Source organism: Felis catus, chromosome B4 (assembly GCF_018350175.1).
Source record: "Felis catus isolate Fca126 chromosome B4, F.catus_Fca126_mat1.0, whole genome shotgun sequence".
Taxonomy (NCBI): domain Eukaryota; kingdom Metazoa; phylum Chordata; class Mammalia; order Carnivora; family Felidae; genus Felis; species Felis catus.
This window is the reverse complement of record NC_058374.1, coordinates 87,969,654-87,991,563: the sequence shown is the minus strand read 5'-3', so window position 1 is coordinate 87,991,563 and position 21,910 is coordinate 87,969,654. Positions and strand designations below refer to the sequence as shown.

The 21,910-nt window shown below is 35.9% G+C and overlaps 1 protein-coding gene across 4 annotated transcripts in view; it reads right to left on the bottom strand.

The window, feature by feature from the left end:
• USP15 (ubiquitin specific peptidase 15) overlaps positions 1-17,173 on the bottom strand; it is a 119,210-nt gene extending 102,037 nt beyond the window's left edge. For 2 of the 4 annotated variants that reach the window (XM_006933864.5, XM_045062010.1), the window contains exon 1: positions 16,784-16,965. In XM_006933864.5, coding sequence (XP_006933926.4) covers positions 16,784-16,872 — 89 coding nt within the window. In that variant the 5' untranslated portion in view covers positions 16,873-16,965. Of the gene's footprint in view, positions 1-16,783 lie in introns of all 4 variants that reach the window. The other 2 variants (XR_006600820.1, XR_006600819.1) reach the window with 1 other exon arrangement.
• Positions 17,174-21,910: the final 4,737 nt, after the last annotated feature.

Below are 21,910 nucleotides of genomic sequence, written 5' to 3'. Positions count from 1 at the left end.
ACATGGGGCTTGAACCCACAAACCGTGAGATCATAACCTGAGCTGAAGTCGGACTCTCAACCAACTGAGCCACCCAGGCACACCTATTATGTTTTTTAATGTGTCACTGACAAAAATTTTATGAGTGCTGTGTCCCAGACCCATTTTTCCCATATGCTGTGTTTTTTATTGCATGATTTTGCATATTACACAGTGATTTTTAGGAACACATGCCGTGTTACAACAGAACTAACTGTACAAAAATAAGTTATAGTTGGAATAAAAATGTAAATGTGAAAGTAAAAGTATAATTTAAAAAAAAAAGATAGGAGAAAATCCTCATTACCTTAGAATATAGAAGAGTTAAGACAAAAAGCAAAAAAAGACTGATAAACTTGCCAAGGTTAAAATGAAAAGCTACCATTCAACAACAAAGACACCATTAAGTAAAGAGATAACATACAGACTGGGGAAGATACTTATACTCCACATAACCGACCAAGGATTACAATACATGAAAAAGTCCTTTAAGTTAGTAAATAAAAAAAATTCTTTTAACAGAAAAAGGAAAAAAAAGCAACTCACAGAAGAGAAAGTCATAATGGCCTCTATACATATGAGAAGATACTCAATTTCATCAGCAATGGAAAAAAAAAGAAACTAACACCATACCATATTGTTCTGAACCATATCATGAAGCTGGTGAAACAAGCATGTGCACATGTGTCAACAATATTAAGTTGTGGAGAACATGTAGGGTAACAGGAACTTGTATACTGCCACGGGGGAGTAAACTAGAACCTGCTAGTTCCTTCCAACTAGTTTGGATGGTAGTTTGGCAATATCTACTAAAGATGAAGGTGTATATATATACCACACGATCATGTATTGTCATTACTAAGTTTTACCCTACAGAAACTCTGGCACATATTTACAAAAATACAACTGTAAGAATATATACTGCAGCATAATTTGTCAAGAATGAAAAAGGGGGAAAAAACCTAATATCCACTTTTCATACCAAATATATTACACAAGAATTCTAATGAAAAATACAACTACATGTATTAATAAGGATAAATCTCAAAACTACAATGTTGAACCAAAAAAATAAGACACATGTAACATAACACAAATACATAAAGATAACAGATATGCACACACAGAGCAACTACAGAAAACTTAAAAACATGCCCCAAACAGTACATACTATTTAATGATCCATGCATATATTAAAATATATACATAAGATAATTTTAATAATTATAAAACTAAATAAAATATAGAATTTAAAGTAATAACAATAACCTAATTCAGGACAGTGGCTCCCTCTGACAAGGGAGGGAAGGGGATGGGACTAGGGAAACATACACAGGGACATTCAACTGTTTCTGTAATGTTTTACTTACTTGCTTATTTATTTATTTTTAAAGTTTATTTATTTTGAAAGAGAGAGCATGTGCATCAACAAGTGGGGGAGGAGTAGAGAGAATCCCAGGCAGGCTCTGCACTGAGGGTGCAGAGCTCAATGTGGGGCTCGACCTCACAAAAGAAGCTGAAGTCAGATGCTTAACCAACTGAGCCACCTGGGTGCCCAATGTTTTATTTTTTTAAACTAAGAGATGTGTACACAAGTGTTTTGTTATATTTTCCTTTATACTCTTCTGTCTTCCTGAAATAGGACATTAAACATGGCTAATATTTTCTATTTAAGATAGAATAACAGTTTATATATACAGTATACATATACACACACAAAAATGGAGTCAAATGTATAGACTGAATAATTTTGAGGTCAAAACTGGTAAGAGTTAAGTGACAGTCAATAAATGAAAAGACATTTCTGCCATAAAAATAAGAAAATTATAAATACAACTTAGGTTTTTTTTTTTTTTAAATTGGGATAGAAATATGTACAACAAAATGTATAAAATGCAGTTTGTTTTACTATTTATTTTTGAAATTGTAGGTTTATGTTATCTCTTATACTAATCTCATATCTTATATGATCTTTTCCAAATAGATAAATTCACATTTGAATTTTAATAAAAAGTTTACGTAAGTTTTGGAGAATTTTCTTTGGAAAAAGCATGATTTACTTATTTCTAAATTTATCAAATTATGCTTCTGACACATATTAATGTATTCATTCTCAAGAAATTATTTCCTTTGGTAACTAGAGCAATGAGTAAGTAAGCCAGAAAAGTAGAAATGATTGGGTGATATCTCAAAAGAAAAGAAAAGCACATAAAATATAGAAAGTACAGATTATAACCCTTGATATCTGGGAAGATGATATAAGCTAAACAATCAAAAATCCTAAAATTGACACATATACTGATTTTAAGCTGGTTTAAGTTTTAGTACAAAGTATTACTTTATAGATTTGCAACCATCTAAAATTCATCTAAATACCAATCTGCAAATATCCAGAGAGTCCAAAGTGTAGAAGGGTAATAATAAATTGCTTTGTGATGAATGCACTAATTTAAGTTTCTTGCACAACAGACTCTATACCTTATAGATGAGACCAAAGGTGAAATCTATAGAGTCCTTTTTTAATAATCTGAAGACATCTGGCTGTGCTCCCATATAAAATGCCATGAGGAACATGCACCAAAATATGATCAAAATCACTTTATTTATGATTGAGACCTCTGGCTGTAGCTTAATCACTACCATTTCCCTCTGTTTCAGTGGGTTACAAGGAACTTCATGAGTGTCTCACCCTTGCACTACCCATGATTCTCCACACTAGTACGCTAATATGAAAATATTTTTATCATTATGTTATTATCTGGGTTCAAAAATTAGTAAAGAAAATCTCATGGAGATTAAAGATCTATGGTCTTCAGTCTCTCAAATCCTTCAGAGATAACCCACAATCCTCCAGCATATCTTCAGATAGCCTTCTCTATTTCCAAAAATTTCAACTTTGCCAGTCTAACTCTCTCATCCATTAGGCTGAACAGACAATCTTGCTTCCCTACTTTCTGAGGAAGTTAGATGCCTCTCTCTACTTTCTGTCCAACTCTCTCGCTTCACATCTTAATCTTATCTGATTCTGTTACAGTTTGGTGAAGGATGTAACCCTCTTTAAATCCAAGGTAATTATTTTTGATCCTAAGCTTTGGATTTAATTTCCTTCTGCCTTGTTGGAGACTTACCCCTTTAAGAACCCCTACTCTCTTGTTTCTCCTTGTATCTTATCTTTTTTTTTTTTCCCACTCAGCATGTAAAAAGGGCCAATTCTTTCACCCTTTTCCCCCACATCACCTCCCAACTTTTACACTCATTTCCTTCTGTATCTACTTCCATTCTTCTGATCTGTCCTTGCGATTAAGCTTAAGTTTCTACTCCTCAATCCTCACTTACTCTTCACCCTTGTACAAGAAGTCTTCCTACCCCAAAGAGCCCTCAAAAAGTTTCTTAAAAATTCAAAGGATTCATAGTATTATGTACCTTATCAAGCCTTTCTAAAGTTAAACTATGTGAGGGGCACCCAGGTGGCTCAGTCAGTTAAGCTTCTGACTTTGGCTCAGGTCATGATCTCACGATTTGTGAGTTCGAGCCCTACGTTGGGCTCTGTGCTGACAGCTTAGAGTCTGGAGCCTGCTTTGGATTCTGTCACGCCTTCTCAAAAATAAGCAAAAAAAAATTTAAGTTAAACTATGTGATACTACCTTTTGTTTTTTGCAACTTTCGCTTCCTCTGCTCAAATGTTACTACTACTTCACAGAGTTGCTAATTTCTTCTTCACTGACTGTTCATACTCCCCAGTGATATTGTACTTCATACCAATGATTCCAAAATCTGCATCCCAGGGCCAGTCCTCACATCCTTAAATCATATTTCCAATTCCTACTAGTCCATGTCAACTTGGTTTTTTCATACATTTCAACCTCCAGTCATTAATCATTTTCACATCTTCATGTTTACTCCTTCACTAAGGGTCCTTTAATAAATGTCATCAATAATTTAATTTCCCAAGCCAGAAACCAGAATACTACCCTGTATTCCTCCTTTCCTTACCCCATAACATCTAGTAACCAAGTAACTTCAGAAAAGTACCTTATTTCTGTACCTCCCCTCCCCTATCATTTTTGAGTGGCATAGATTATTGCAATAGCTGCCCAACTTGTCTTTCCACTTTAAGTTTACTGCTTCCAATTTCCCTTCCATTCTGCTGCCACAGACATTTTAAAGACACAAATATGATCATGCTGCTCATTGCTTAAGTCAGAATTCTACCACATAACAAAATATAAAAGCCTTATATTTATAAAAAGTTTTGTATAAAGTGCTTTCATGTTAATTAGTTTATAGTTAGAGTAACCTTTCCTTTCTTTTTTTATTTAGTTGATGGGGAAACCAAAACTCAGAAAATGTGACTTACTAATGAAATACGACTCTACTTGCATACATGAGTAATGCAAGGCCTGTTTTCATTAAGCACTCTAGTTTTCAGACTCTAAAGTTCAATGCTTTTTTTTAATACATTAAACTTGATTACAAGTCCCATTTAATAAAGACCTAAAGATGTAATAGATGCTTAGTAAAACCACGTACCATTCCCCTCTTTACGAAACAGTAAGCGTTCTCCTAAAAACTGAAATAGTAGAGGGACATCATAATGTTATTACCAAGCTATAAATAAAAAGTGAAATACTTATTCAAAAGGCATAGTTTAACAACTATTAGCCATTTTACGTATGAAGAAAATAAGTATTTTCAAAGTGGGGCATCTTTGGTCAATGTTAGATCTTTGCCTATCAAGAATTTAGTAGAAAAAGCCTGAGTGTTCACACTACGCCTATATGAGAGTCACACTTTCATGTCAATTAAGGCTACACAAAAAGTGAACACCATCTTTCTTTTAGGAGGTTTTCCAGAATGGTAGGTGAATACTAAATCATGGGTGAATTTTTTTTTCACATCTAATCTCAATTTGTTTTCATGCTTAGTTTTGCTTACAAATCTTCCTACCTCCTGAAATCAGACTGGAATATATATAATTTCTAAATTTAGAAGAGAGAAAAAAACTAGGCTATAGAGGGTATTATGTTAGGTGAAATAAGTCAGACTAAGAAAGACAAATACGGTATGATGTCACTTACATGTGGAATCTAAAAAACAAAACATGAATTAAAAAACAAACAAAATGCAGAATCAGACATATAAATTCAGAGAATAAAGTGATGGTTGCCAGAGGGAAGTACTAAGATTAATTCTCTCATTTAATGACATATTATTGATAATATCTGGAGGTTGTGTGATGAGGAAAATGGGTGAAGGTAAGTGGGAGATACAGGCTTCCAGTTACGGAATAAATAAATCCTGGGAATAAAAGGTACAGCAGAGGGAAAATAGTCAATAACATCACAATAGTGTTGTATGGTGACAGATGTTAGCCACACTTGTGGTAAGCAGAGCATCATGTATAGAGTTGTCAACCATACTCGAAAGAAAAAGGACTAGGCCAAAATCTTCTAACATTACTTGCTGTGAGATCTTAAAGAGGTTAGTGCTAAAACCTTTAGATTGTTCAACTTAGAAATGGCAATTCATTTATTCACTCAATAAATACTAAACGTCTACTACATATATACTATTCCATATTGAATAGACAGCTAGCAAAATAGCCAAGGTCCCTATATTCACAGAATTCAGAGTCCAGTGGAGGACACTAATTAAGTAATTAACATATGTAGTAAAATACTATAAGTGCTGTGAAGGGAAAGTACTGGAAATTATGAAAATATATAAGGGCTCCCTATTCAGATCAAAGGAAAGCCTCTTTGAAAAAGTAACGTTTTAGCATATGAATAGAAGTTATTTCAGAAAGAGTAAGAAAAAGCTATCTAGACAAGAGGAACAGCATGTGCTAGGACCAGAATTTTGGGAGTCTGGTATGTTGGAGGAACTGACTAAATGATGTTGGAGTTTATAAGGGGGTGGGGGGGTTGGGGAGAGAAATGCTAGTCAAGGCTAGAGATGTAGAATGGACTCAGACTGTACAATGCCTTTAGGGTAATAATAAGGATTTTATCCTAAGTGTAACAGAAAGCCGCTGTAAGATTTTTAGCAGGGAAAAGATATGATCTGATTTACATTTCATGAAGACCACTGGAAACACCTCACAAGATTACTGGGAGGATCAAATACAAATCAAATCCTTAGTGAGTAAAAAACTTACATAAAGCTATAAGTACTTCAAAAAGGTCTATATTATATTGTGCTAAATATCTGAATGTGTCAAGAAAAATAAATTGTATTGTGGTCTGGACGGAATAGGTTTCAGTGGCTCCAAAGTAGCTGGGTCAGTTTTAGGACCCAAAATAAAGTTAATTTTAAGACAGTCGTCAAATGCTGAAAACCTACTATAAGAACTAAAATGGCCAAGTTTCTTTCTTCTTCTTCTTATTTCTTTTTTTGGTGGTGGCAGGGTAAAGACAGAACTCTAAAAGTTGTTTAGTGTTTTTATGCACGCTGGAAGCAAATTTAAGGAAATATATATAGGGGCCAATAAATGAGAAATAGTCTTAGACACAAAGAAGTTTAAAAGCAGTATGGGGCAATGAGGGAATCTCAGTAGCTGCAATTAGGAAATCATAGAGCTAATGAATGCATAGTTCTTTCTTTTCTTTTCTCCATTAGTATGTTTATACTTACAACTTTTAGATAAGCAGTTCCTCTTTGTCTAATACTGACATAAATATGTCATTTATTTTCTAAAAAACCCACCTTTTTCTCTGCAACGTATACATAAAATAGTAATTCTTTTACCACTTAGAAAATACACAAATATTTCAGCCTAATTCAACGTAGCACACAATTTCAGAAAAAAACATGTATAACTATTTATGCAGAATTAACAGAATAAACAATTATCGATGCTAATTCATTCTAAGATTCATTCTCTAATTTAATGATATACTATTTAGATTACATTTGCATAGCAAGAACATAAAACCATTTTTAAGACTAAAGGAGGTATCGATAATATCTAGCATTTTAAGCCATTATAAACCAGATAATGTACAGGCTTTTTAAAAAAGTACCAAACTATAGCTCAGGATTTCATTGTTTCAGTTAAACTTAACCAAAGAAAGCTATGAAGTCCTTTCAAATAAAACAATGGCTTGATTAATCTCTTTATATCTTCATTTTAAATTTCAAGCATGTCCAACTGATTTTCTGCTTTGCACATTAAATTCATCAGTTAGCAAGAACTAATTTTTATGACCTCTTTTTACATCTAAACTAAGATTAAAAAAGGAACTCAGGAAGGAGGCCAAGTAAAATTGTGAAAGTGAAAAGAAAACCCAGAGAATGGAAGAAAATTTTGCAAATCATTTCTCTAATGAGGGATTTGTATCTATAACACATAAATTCTCAAAACTCAGTAATACAAAGACAAATAATCTAATTTAAAAATGGGCAAAGGATCTAGATAAACATTTTGCCAAAGAAGGTATACACATGGTCAATATCCATATGAAAAGATGTGCAACATCATTAATCATTAGGAAAATGCAAATCAAAACTACAATGAGATACGACTTTATATCCACTAAGATGGCTGTAATCAAAAAAAGACATTAACAAGTGCTGACAATGATGTGGAAAAATTGGAACCCTCATACACTGCTGATGGCAATGTAAAATGCGGCATCCACTTTGGAAAAGAGCCTGTCAGTTCCTCAAAAATTAAACATAGACACCCAGCAATTCCACTTCTAGGTCTATACTCAAGAGAAATCAGTTATATCTACCCAAAAACTTGCACATGAATGTTCACAGCAGGATTACTCATAAGAGTCAAAAATATGAACAACTCAAATTTCATCAACTGATGAAGGAATAAGTTCAATGTGGTATATCATCTATACGATGGAATACTATTCAGTAATAAAAGGAAATGAAGTACTAATACTTCACGGAAGAAACCAGACACAAATATCACGTATATGATTCCAAAATATCCAAAATAGGCAAATCTATAGAACAAAAAGCACATTAGTAGCTGCCTAGAGCAGGGGGATTTGAGGAGAAACGGGGGGAAGAAGGGAGCTGCTAATAGTTACAGAGGATTTGGGGAGGGGTGATATTCCAATACTAATTAAGGTAATGGTTGCACAATTCTAAGAGAATACTGAAACCCAGTAAAATGTAAGTTTTAAGTGGGCAAGCTGTATGATATATGAATTACATCACAATAAAGCTGTTATTTACTATTAAAAAACGTTTTTAATTTTTTTTTTTTTTTTTTTTTTTTGAGAAAGAGAGAGCGCAAGTGGTGGAGGGGCTGAGAGAGAGGGAGACACAGAACTGGAAGCATGCTCCAGGTTCTGAGCTGCCAGGAGAGAGCCCGACATGGGCTTGAACTCACGAACCATGAGATCATGACCAGAGCCAAAGTTGGATGCCCAATGGACTGAGCCAACAAGGCACCCTTTTCTTTCTTTTCTTTCTTTCTTTTCTTTTCTTTCTTTCCTTTCTTTCTTTCTTTCTTTCTTTCTTTCTTTCTTTCTTTCTTTCTAAGAGTGGAAGGGTCATATATGTGGATAGGATTATTAGGGATGATTCTACAGAAATTGGTGTTGAGCTAGGTTTTGAAGAAAGTCAATGTCAAGAATTAGTAAAATGTACTTGAAACAATATGAATGATGTGTAAAGCCCTATGATGCAGAAATCAGTAAGTAATTTGCAGGAAATGGGAAACACCATCAGTACCAAAACAGAGCTATGTAAGTTAGAAATGAGACTGCTAAGAGACTAGAAAGCTAAACCAAGGAGAGAGCCACAGAATATCCTACAGGTTCCTCAGATGGAAAACAGATGAAAGTGCTATTTTGATAAAGCTATCGCTTCCTGATTTTAAAACTTCAAAGTATTCTTCTTTCAAAAAGCTGCTTCCATAATATGAGTATATGGCTCAGTTTTAAATGAGCATCATGCACTCAGTTTAAAATGTGGGCTTTCGAGTTGACTATCTATCTACCTTGGGAATCTTTGCTCTACCACTGATCCAAGTGTGACTATGTGCATATAACTCTGTACCTCAGTTTCTCTATCTGCAAAATGAGAACAGGTATAAAGCTCTTAACACGGTAAATGAGTGATAATTTTTGTAACCATCACCATAACTATATGATACATGTAACTATCCAGCTGTACTTCTCCAGAGAATTAAGCTTCTACAGCTTGAAACCCATTCAAATTTATGAATATAAATTTTCCATCTATATCAAACATAAATCTCCTGTGATTAAACTGTTAAACTTGGTCAATCTTTTTAAACATAGTTAAATAATATAAAACAACCCAAATCTTCATATTTCTTTTACTATGATCATTTCACCTCATCATTTTTAATCTTTTTTTTTTTGTAACATTTTACTCAAGGAACTTCATGCTCTTTTGACTCGGGTAATTAATTTGGTCTTTAATGCTCCAGGTTTTGATTTAACTGGCTCTCTAAAATTTAGAATAGCCTGAGCCACTCTTGGACTTGCTTGTGAAAGTCTTTGACTTCTTTCACGAAGGAGGTCCTTTCTATGGCTGCTTCTGCTACATAATTTTTCCTAACAGTAAGGAATGATCACATTACTATTTGGGTCTTCTCAAAACTAAAAGGAGAGAAGGGACAGCTAGCTCTCCTCCTCAGGGAGAAGAAAAGGTAGTCATTACCCTCCTTTTCAGGGGGAGGGCTATAAAGAAACCATGCAGAATCTTACTGACAGAAGTAGTAAAAAGTGTTGTCGGCATAACCAAATACAGGTTAATCATACAGAGGTTTTCTGCCTCCTATTAAAATCTCATCTTCTTTTCTTCTTTTTGAGGAGTTATTCATTAGGCCTTCAGATATGTCATTTAAACTGTATCCAAAACTGAGGTTACTTACTACCAGTCTTATTCTATGTTTCTTTAGTAGTGACTTCTGTGTAAACTGGATGATAAAACTGAAAGGAGCTCCTTCCTTTCCCTTGTTTAAAGAATAGATGGGAAAAGAGTGTGGAGAGATGACTTCGATGGAAAAAATATAAGATATAGAGTATGAATTGCAGTGGAAACTAGGGAAATGAAAATAAAAGGCACAAACTGAACTGAGTCAAGAAGAAAAACAACTGTTTTAGTAACTGTTGAAAAACTCTATAAAGGAGCTAAGGAGGAATAATGATTTAATGAAATACTATTTGCAATATATTTGAGTAGTGACAGCATAAGGACGTTCCTAATACTAAAGAGATATTGATAATACCTAGTATTTTAAATCATTATAAGCCAGGTATTTAAACCAGCTCTGAACTCTTCAAAGCATCTATAAAACGAGGTAAATAAGAAAACTTACTCTAAGTATAAAGCATTTACAACAGTGAACGACACAGTGTTAGCATTCAATAAATGTTCACTAGTGGTGGCATTACCACCTGTGAACCACATGCAACTCAATTGATTTCTCTGAGCTCAGTTTCCTTACCTATAAGAAAGGAATATAAATACATACTTGATCCTTATTTTAAGGACTAAATCAGATAATGCAAGTAAACATTCATTGGTTGTTCTTAACCTTCCCATTATCTCCTTGTTAATATGTCTGATGGCTTCAATTCACTTTTATCAATAATCATGGCTTATTAATGAAGTGATTCTCAAAGTGAGGAATAGAAAAATCACATTAAACTCATATAATAAAATGGATATATCTAATGACTAATATGGCAAAATTGATTGTTCTCTTTGCAGTAATGCTACTTGAACCATCAGTTTTCAGGAAGATGTTAAAGAGGTATCAATATTTTCACTGTCTTAATTCAAAAGTCTTTTGACTTTGAAAATTCATGAAGAGTTGTTTTTGAAAAACAAAATCACTTGGTAAATATGGAACATAAAATACCAAACTTTCATATTTGCATTTCTGGGCTGGGCTGTTCCTATGGATTCATAGTCCAAAAAGGGATCCTTATGTGTTTGTGGTTTACTATAAGCCAACACTTTTAAAATACAGGCAAGGTAACTAAAACAAAAATATCCTACAAGTTCTTCCTGTCTGCTTGATGTGTTATTTCTGTAAAACTGTATGAGAAGGAGCCATACAGCCTCTAATAAAATGTTACAATTACTGATAAACAATTTAAATTCAAAGTTTCAACAATAAATCATCTCAATTTCTTTATTTTAAATAAACTTCTGGATCAAAATAACATTTATTCTACATACTGAGTTAATCACCCATTAAACTTTAAATGAATTAAATTTTCAATTTCCAGGAGAAAGACATTACAATTTTTCTAAATATTACATATCTAAACTGAACAGTCGGAAAAGACAAGTTGGCAATAAAATGGTAGAATTCTGCTACTAAATATAAAATAGATTCCATTTAAAAAGAAAACATGTCCATTTTTTTTTTGCCTTTTTAAAATGGGACATTTTAAAATGCATCTTCAAAATAAGAGGCAGTATAGTACAGTGATTTTAGGGCCTGAATTAAAGCCCCAGACCACTTGGGTTCAAATCCCAAACTGAAAGGTATTATGCTGAATGAAATAAGTCAGCCAGAGAAGGACAGATATCATATGCTTTTACTCATATGTGGATCTTGAGAACTTTAACAAAAGACCATAGGGGAAAGGAAAGGGGGAAAAATAGTTACAGAGAGGGAGGGAGGCAAACCACAAGAGACTCTTAAATACAGAGAACAAACTGAGGGTGGATGGGGGTGGGGGAGAGGGAAAGTGGGTGATAGGCACTGAGGTGGGCACTTGTTGGGATGAGCACTGGGTGTTGTATATAAGCCAATCTGACAATAAATTATATTTAAAAAAAAAACAAACAAAAAAACAAATCCCAAATATATCTCTGTGTGAATACTCCGAGCCTAAGATTCCTACAGCACTTTCACGTTCTAGTGCCCTAGAATCGTAGCAGAGTAAACAAGTTAACATATGTAAGTACTTAAAACAGTACCTAGCAGGTGGTTTTTAAATGTAATATAGGGGCACCTGGGTAGCTCAATCAGTTAAGCAACCGATTTCAGCTGTGGTCATGATCTCACAGTTAGTGGGTTTGAGCCCTGTGTTGGGATCTGTGCGGACAGCTCAGAGCCTGGAGTCTGTTTCTGGTTCTCTCTGCCCCTCCCCCACTTGTGCTCTGTCTCTCTCTTTCAAAAATAAACATTAAAAAAATTTTTTAAAAATGTAATATTATACATCGTGGCCTGACACTAATTTCTTATTATACTTATGTACAAGCAAGATTAATACTTGTCACAAAACTATTTTGTAAAAAGAACATTTAATATTTTACATGTGCTAATGGGGCAAAAAGGATAGGATTTTGGGGGAAAAGCCTAAATGTCACTAAACAGATAAATCACTGACTAAAAAGCTCTGGATCTTCCTGGCAAATGAGGTACATTAATTTTGGACTAAGAACTTAGAAGTGATTTAAAAACTTATAAGAAGGCTTAAATTAGGAAAAATTCCCTTTCTGGATTTTAAGCAACCAAAATGTAAAAAATATGCTTTAATAATGTCACTATTTCTGCCCTTATTTTCACCAATTTACCAACACTAAAAAAACAGTTTTGCTTTCTGGTTTCATTTCCTGAAAATGATGTGACATGTACCCTAATTTAGTGGTTAACACTTTGGCACAACTAAAATTAACATTTACAGTAATAGTAATGAAAAGAAATTTTTAGCAAGCATTTAGTAAACAATCTGGAGATTACACTGGTTAATAGTGCTCTTCTACATTATAAACTGATTTGTCATTTTAAGGTATTTTCTGTCAGTGTCAAAGTTTCAGAAACATAAGAGACCATATAAAATAAAGCCTCAAAGATTTCTAAGTAAAAAGAGTAGGAATGCAAGGAAAACTTTAAAACTGAATGTCTCCTAATGTGAAAACCTTGATCTGATGGGCCACTCCTTGCCAGCATATTTAAACAAAAATATCATACATATCATGTGCAATAACTCCAAATACAAATTAAAGTTACTCTCTGAAGTATCTTAAACCTACTATAGTTATTAGGGTGTATACAAGAGTGACACACAGGGACACCTGGGTGGCTCAGCTGGTGACTCCTAATTTAGGCTCAGGTCATGATCCCAGTGTCCTGGGATCAAGCCCTGAGTCAGGCTCCATGCCTGCTAAAGATTCTCTATCTCCCCCTCCTACCCTCTCTCCCCTGGCTTGCCCACGCTCTCTCTCATTAAAGTAAAATAAAAAAAATGATGCAAAATTTATATTTGTAAGTTAGCTATGCATTACCATAGACTGTACATAAAAGTTAAAATCACACATAAAAATTAGTGAAAACGACTGGTAGAGAAATAAAATTTCATAAAAATGGGGAAATAATGCGATGATTTTGATGATATGTAGTTATCTGTTTATTTACTTATATCTCCAAAGACAGTAGTCCATAACCCACAAATTGTCTTAGTAAGGTATTTATTTAACTACCTATCCCCCTTGAATAGGTTCCTTTATCCCTAATATACTTAACATGTAACATACTTTAAACAAAATTTCCTCTTCTCTCCTTGTCATGAGAAGCCACCAAGTATTTGAAGGTTATCTTTCATTCAATCTAAACAATTTTAGTTTCTTTATCCTTAGTTCTATAGTTACTAAATTCTAACAACCTTGTTCATGGTTTTCTGAATATCTCCTTTGAGCTAAAATACAGATTAAGAAATAGCATTATAAGACTACTTCTTTACTCCTTCTAATGCAGATCAGTGTCACTTTTATACCTCACTTTTTTAAGAGGTATAATTCTGCATCAATTTTGAGTTGTCACTATAAAATCTAGTATCAAAGTTATAAAATTTGTTCTTCCTCATTTCAGACTTGTGCAACTTATTTTCATCTATAGAAAGTCAGTCTGCAGATTAAAAAAAATCATTCACTATTTACAAATAAACAGAAACTCTAGTTTTCAAGCAGAATCAAATCTGTACCCATGCTTAAGTGTTAGTTACCGAGCAGACTACTATGAAACCTGTCCTTATCCAAAAGTGCTCACAAACTACTTAATGAAATTTATTCATTTTAATTCCCCTGACCATAACATCAAACATTAGTATTAAACTTTTAAGAATAAACTTATGGTAAATCTTCCATTTTTTCTCATTAACCCAGTTTTTCCAAGATGGTTCCACACATATATGAAGACAACGTTCCATCTATATATAATCCATTTCAGTTATAAAATACCAGACTGGATTTGCCCCAATAAGCAAAAATGACTAATCCAAAGATCTTTTAAAAAGACATTAAAAAGAAATAACTTTTGGGGCGCCTGGGTGGCGCAGTCGGTTAAGCGTCCGACTTCAGCCAGGTCACGATCTCGCGGTCCGTGAGTTCGAGCCCCGCGTCGGGCTCTGGGCTGATGGCTCGGAGCCTGGAGCCTGCTTCCGATTCTGTTTCCCTCTCTCTCTGCCCCTCCCCCATTCATGCTCTGTCTCTCTCTGTCTCAAAAATAAATAAACATTAAAAAAAAAAAAAAAAAGAAATAACTTTCTAACAAGTTAAAAAGAAGTTTGAAAGAGTCCCAAAAAACATGAGCCCAAGTAACAACTAAATTATTAAATATCTTTACCAGTTCTGTAATTATGTGTACATAATCAAATTTGTACTTACCAAATTATTCTCCTTAAAGCTCTGAATCAAACTGAATCTGAACTATTTCCTTTTTTGACAGGTTTCACCTAATTGCAAATTAACTGCCTTACATATAAACCAAACTGGTTTTTGCAAATCCCCAGTACTATCCTGTTCCTGCATTCTTTTTCCCTTTAACTAAGGAGGGTAATGAATTTGAGAATAAAATTTTTCACATTCTGCTGTTACCTAAAAATACGGGCATCAGTTTCCTTTTCTTTAAAATGAAAGCTTTGAAAAGACGCAAATTTTGGACTTCCCGTATTCTTTTAGATCTTTAAAATGTTTTATAATAACTTTGCCAAAAAGCAAAAATACTTTTGAGAAACATTAGACTTTAAAAAGTTTAATGCCCACAATACACATACTATTCCTATCACCCTATGGTGTCAACACCACCAATTATTACTCAGTATACCAAAAACACACATTAAAGAGAATAGCCACATGAATAAGAGGCATATTTAAATTTTAGATTTCTATTTCATGGAAGTCCACCTTTATCTTCCTATGAGGTGGTAATTGGCTAGGTGAATCAAGAATTTTTAAGCGTAGGAAGCAAGAATTACCTTCAATAATCCACAGACTAAGGTAAACTTGTGTCTCAGGAAATACCCAATTTCCACACAAGAATAAACATGTTACAAGCACTCCAATATGAACAATAATGACGATTAAATCATCCAAAGAGCGTATTTTCTGTTGTACTGCAACAAGTGTATGTTTACACCCTCAGGGATTTTTATCATATAAGCACAGAATGTAGCCTCACAAAGTAGGAAAACAGTACCAAGACTTAGATCAAAGTACTAAAATTCAAGTCCCAAGACTGCCATCTACTAGCTTAACTTGAAAATGTCCTAATACTACAGCATTTTATTAGAAGTAAATGGCGGTGACAAGAAAGTAAAATTTAATGCTATCGCATAAACATAATATTTCAGAGCATTTCATTGAATCAGGACAAAAACCCCATAATGACATTATTATTGCCCATTTTTCATAGATGAAGATACTGAGGTACAACGATTTAAATTAACTTTCCTCAAAGTCACACCGCAGGTTAAGTGGTGAAAACAGTGACCTAACTAGGTCTAAATCTTATGTTCCTTCCAATAAGTCATAGAGGAGGTGAAAAAACACTCTAAATAATATACCAGCGATATGGTGACAATGGGACACGAAAATAATGGTTACCACTGTGAAGGGGAACATCATCCTTCTTAATAAACAGAGCACTTGCTCTTCACGCTACACATTCCCGTATCTAAGTTATTCTGAACGCCACTTGCAATGGCCGACAAGTATTAGAATATATACACACTTCCTTCAGTTGTTTTAAAGATATCCTTTGGTATTTCATAAGTCTGACTATTAGCAAGCGACTTAAGCCTCAAGTGGACTTATCTACTTTTTGCAGGCCTGCGTTATCCTTCAAACGAGGAGAGGGCTGCGCTAAGAGAAATGCTGCCGGTTTCCACCAAGCCTCCCCGAAAGCACAAGACCACGTGGTACTCCTCATTAGCCTAAGGATCTGTACTCCTATCCCTCCTTTTGACAAGGACCTGGAAACTAGGGTTTCTTTCTCTTAAGTGGCGCCCTGACACATGCCACCTGTGTAGTAGGAACCGCAAACATCCTGCAGCCCGCCTCCCGGAAGAATACGAGCAACAGAATAACGAGGAACTTGAATGCCGACAATGCCGGGAAAAGGAAACGACTGGAGGAGGAAAGGGGGTGAGCTCTTGATCAGCCGCGGGACCTGGACCTGTCAAAAATTCGGAGACTTACGCCGAAGGACTGTAACCTATCATTCGGGAAGGCCTGAGGTGGGAGCGGCACTACGGAAGGAAGGAGGACGGAAAGGAAAAGAACTGAGTGAGTCGCCGTCGCCGCTCCTCGCACACCTCTCAGCGCGCCCCGACAAACCACGAACCCTGGCCCTCATCTCGGGTCCAATCTTTGCCCCAGCATTTCGGGAGCAGCCCAATTCTTGCTGCCCAGCGCGGCGGCCGCCGGACCTGCCCGCACCTGTCACTAGCGAAAGACACCGGCCCGCAGTTCCCGCCCAGTTCTCCCCCATCCTCCCGCAACCACGGCCACCTCAACGCCTTTCTCTCACCAGGTGTCCCCTTTCCGGAGGGAGGTTTTGAGCAGCGTCGCGATGTCAGACCGCTGGATGTCCAGATCCGCCGCTCCGCCTTCCGCCATCTTCTTCCACTAGCGGTAGCGGAGGCGGCAGCGACGGCGGCGGCACGCCCCAGAGCATTGTGGGAATGGCGTCCCGCGGCCCCGCCCAGTCGGCAGGTCGAAACCAAAAGAGACGTAATGGGGGGAGGCACCTCGGGACAAGAGTTGGTCCCGGGGGCGGACCGAGTGCGCCGCCGTGGTCTGCTGCCCCCCATCGGCCCCCGCCCGTTCAGCATCTCGTCTTGGCCTCCTGTGGCCCGGGACCGCCAGGTTTTATGTCTTGTCTGTGGGACCCTGGGTCCTCTGTCTCTAGAGCGGTGCCACCGCCCCGTCCATCCTCGACTTCTGCCTTCCCCTCCCTCTTTCTCACAGACGGCTGAAAACCCTTATTTGCGCATTCAATCACGCTGGAGGGTGGGGTGGGGCGGGGGGCGTGGGGACGGCTAAGACACGGCAGGCAGAGAATTTTAACCATTCTGAGACACCAGTCTTTAGGTTGCTAGTCGCAGAACCTAAGCTCGGTGAAGTTTGGCCCAAACAAAGAGCAATCCGAAACCGAACACTTGGCCTCGATGCCCTTCTTGGACTCCTTCCTGCCCTCCTACTCCTGTTGTAGGTGGAAACCTTTTATAGGCTCTTTGTGACGCCTCCCCAGGCACACCCAGACGCCAAACTGCAGTGAAAAACATGTTCCGATTCCTCAGTGAACAGGGTGTGAAATATGTATCTAATAATGCCAGATACTACAGAGGAAGAAAACGTGCAAGAAAGCCTGTATCTCCGATGTTATAAAGTAACATTTTCTTGACCACACCTTCCCAATGTGTGTATATCTGAAATATGTAGTAATAGCAGCTTTAATTATAGCCAATTATGTTACAAATGGGGAAATCGAGTATCAAAAATCAAATGCCAAGGTCACACGGTAAGTGGACAGGTAAGTTCATAACCGAGGTTCCAAGGCCCACGTGCTATCTGTCCACTAGAGCACACTGATTACCTCTTTTTTTGAAATCCCGACCTGAAATATAAACAGCTGCACTGGGTTCGTGTGTGTGTGTGTGTGTGTGTGTGTGTGTGTGTGTGTGTGTGTATTTTAAACCTCTGAACACCTAGTGGCTAGCATAGTGCTACCTAACATGTAAGAACCCCGTAAATATTTGTTTCAAATGAATTGTGGCAAAACTGCTTGAGTGTTTCCAAGCATGAGGTCCGGAAATTTGACTTTAGGATAATGTAAATGATCTGAAGAGTCTAGAAGATGGATAAGAATTCCTGCATGATCTTCCCTTTCCCATTCTTAATGTCTACCCTAACTCATTTGGTGGGAATATAATAAAGATGAATGCAGTTATGCTCATAAGAAGTACTGAGCCCTTCCAAATTAACGTAGTGTATACTGGCATTATGATGTGTGTGTATCAGCATTATGATTGCTTATTTTCTTCATAATACTATTTTGCATTATCATGGCATCCTTGATTTGAGAGTCTTCAGACTTTGAAGCTTCCAGTTACTGCTATTTCTTATATTATTTGACTTTCTTTATGAAGGTTAAAAAAAAAGTTTCCCTACCCGTGAGTACCATCAAAGGGTCACATTTCCCCCCTCCCTGCCAACCCCTAAAAGACAACAAAGTAATTTTCCAAGGGGAGGCAGCATGATATAGGAATATTGGAGTCATGAATAGGAGTTAAAACCTCACCTCAACCTCTAGCTCCAAAGTACTCAACTTTTCATTTAATCATAAAATTAGGAATAATAATACCTATCTTAAAGGATTTTTATGAAGATTAAATGGAAAATTTTTATTGCCTGGGACATAATAGCTAATCAGTAAACACTAATGTTTACCAGTGACAGGATGAATTGTGTAGTATATAAATTATATCTCAATAAAGCTGTTGAAAAAAATTTCACAGACTTTGAAATCAAAACCATGCTATCATTGTATAAACATAGCTTCCATTGATTATTATTTTTATTATTTATTTATTTTTGAGAGACAGAGACAGCATGAACGGTATTTTATAAACATAGCATAATTGAGAAGTGATGCCTCATGCACACTATTCAGTTTTCTTTCAAGGAAAATGCATATTTGAAATATTGAAGCCTATAACCATGCAGCAAAGTAAAATAATCTTTCCATTTGCACCACGTTCAAGGCAATGAGTTAACTGGAACATACATATGTAAGTTAAATGTTAATTTGAATTATACATCAGATTTATGAGGTCATTTTGTAGCCCTAATTAGTTGCCTTTGGAGGCAGGAAAGAAATAACAATTACAGTATTTTATTTAATAAGCACTTATAGAGTTCCAAGACCAGTTCTAAGCACTTTAAAATATTAACTCATTCCTCATAGCAACCCTGTGACATAGGTATTATTATTATTATTTCCATTCTGTAGAGAAGGAATTGAGGCAATTGACAGAACTAAAATTTGAAACCAGTCTAGCTCCAAAATCTAGAAGTTTTGGGTAAGTTTTAATTTTTCTACCAATCTTTACAATCTCTCTCCCCCCCACCCCGCTTTTTATTGAGAAACAACTGACTTGTATCACTGTGTAAGTTTAAGGAGTATAGCATGATGGTTGACTTACACGTATTGTGAAATGATGATCTTAATTATAGCAGTCAACTTTCTAACACCTCAGTTTACTAATTTATGGAAATTCTGCTTGTTTTACTTATGCTTCTATTTTAAATTATGAAGAGAAATAAGATATTATTCATAAACATTGAATTGGTTAAAGTCCACTTCCTTTCTGAATGAGTAGTAATTGGTGAGAAATGTAACTTTCTCTTGAATCATACAGATAAATGAATATAAGCCAGGACTTACATTGCTTATTTGGAATCAGTGTCTTGATGTTTCCCTTAGTCAACTTTGTAAGAGTGTACTATTTGCTTGGTGATTATCATTACATCTTCAGACTCTCTGCACTTTTCTTGTCCACTAAAACCTTAATCTAGGGCTTTGAGAAGGGGAGAGGAGTATGCTGAGAACTTAAGAAATGAGGCTTGATACGAACCAAGTGTACCTTACATAAACGCAGAGTAGGCTCGGGGCGCCTGGGTGGCGCAGTCGGTTAAGCGTCCGACTCCAGCCAGGTCACGATCTCGCGGTCCGTGAGTTCGAGCCCCGCGTCAGGCTCTGGGCTGATGGCTCAGAGCCTGGAGCCTGTTTCCGATTCTGTGTCTCCCTCTCTCTCTCTGCCCCTCCCCCGTTCATGCTCTGTCTCTCTCTGTCCCAAAAATAAATAAACATTGAAAAAAAATTAAAAAAAAATGCAGAGTAGGCTTGAAATTAGAGATACTGTAGGAAAGGTTCCTTGATCTTCTGAATAATTCCCCTCTCTACTCACTGATGTTTATATGATCCCTTTCAGAGAGTTTCTTATACATGCCAATTAAGAGATAGGGCTTCAAATGTAAACCTTTGGGAGAGAGTGAGGTTTAAACCTGAGGTTTCAAGTGAGAACCAGTTTTCAGCCTGGGATGCACCAGAGAGAGAAGAAAAAACACTGTGTTTTTAAATAAAGTGGAATGGAAGAAAATACTGAGAAGTCCAAGACAAGTTTTGCCTGCTTCACAGTATTGTTTGGTGCTGGCTACATGAGCCTAAGGAAGAATCTTCCAGAATGAGCACATCCCTGAAGAGAACAGTGATTGATACCTTGCTGTCTTTATTTCACAAGTCTTACTATCTTTAGTCTTCAATAAGCATTGTTTCACTTTTTCTTTCTACCTTGTTCTTCCTCTACAGTTATTTCCTCTGATAACTCCCTTTCCCTCCAATTTTATTCACTACTCTAAACCCTTCATTCTTTTCTCTTTTGTAATTTTATAGTTCCCTTCTCCCTTTACTGGCTCTCTAAATAGCTAAAAGGCAGTGGAAAGGCGGGGGAGTAGTGCAAACACCAAAACAGCATGTAGTAAAGTGCTTAATCTGTTAATGATGTTGTGAAACTTGAGATATGAGTAAAAATTGTTAAGTGCCATTATAGTTTTTAAAACTTAAAAAAAAAAGAGTCTCCTTATTTCAGACAAACGTTAGATCCTGATAAAGAGAAAGAAAAAGTAATGAAATGAATACACCGTCTTGTACAAAGGGCTAGTATACATGAATTTTGAGTTTGGCTCAGTGCCACTAATTAGCTGGGTAACCCTGGTCAAGTCATTTAATCTCTTTAAACATTAGTTTTCTCATTATAAAATAAGGTGATTAGACTCTTCCAGGACTAAAACTCAAATGCTTTCAAGGGTTAGACTATGTAACTATAAATGGGTGAAGCAAATCTGTTGTAAGATGGTACGAAGTTGTGGGAATTCTAATGAACTGTCTGCTCCAATGAAAGTTATTTAAATTAAAAAAAATTAGAAAAAACAAAATTATATCTCCTACCCTAAAAGATCTGGAAAGTCACATTTTAACATTAGCATGAAGTTTAGGAATTTGATTATCTGAGTTGCTGCTTGATATTCTCTTTTTGGAAGCACACACAAAATGCTCTGAAAGCTGACACTACCCTGAAGGTTGATGTCAGTCTACTCCATAGTAGATACTCACTGAATGGTAATAGAACTAAACTGAATGAAATCAATAAACAAATCAGATAGTCTAATCAGTGTAGAATTCTATCATCTAGAATTCTATCTAGAATTCTATCATCAACAACAAAAAATCCTTAATACACATAGTACATTCTATGGTTTGTAGGAATTTTTAAATGAAATGTACTTGCATGGTGGGAAACTATTCCAAGAAAGAATTGGGTTATCCTATCCAAGCAAGAGTGATATAGATCAAATCAAGGTTGCTAGTAGGGGTAATCTGCCTGTTTTATACTTTGTTATTTATATTTACTGACAGATTTCAAGGTTGATAAAGAACCACTTCATGAAAAAAAAAAAAAAGAAACATTAAACAGCCTCTGAGTCCTTTCCCCAACTTCGTAATAATGAATGAACTTTAGAAAGCAAAATTATTTTAGACATGCTGATTTTTTTGTCTTAAAAGACAAGTTAAATCACAACAAAATATTGATCT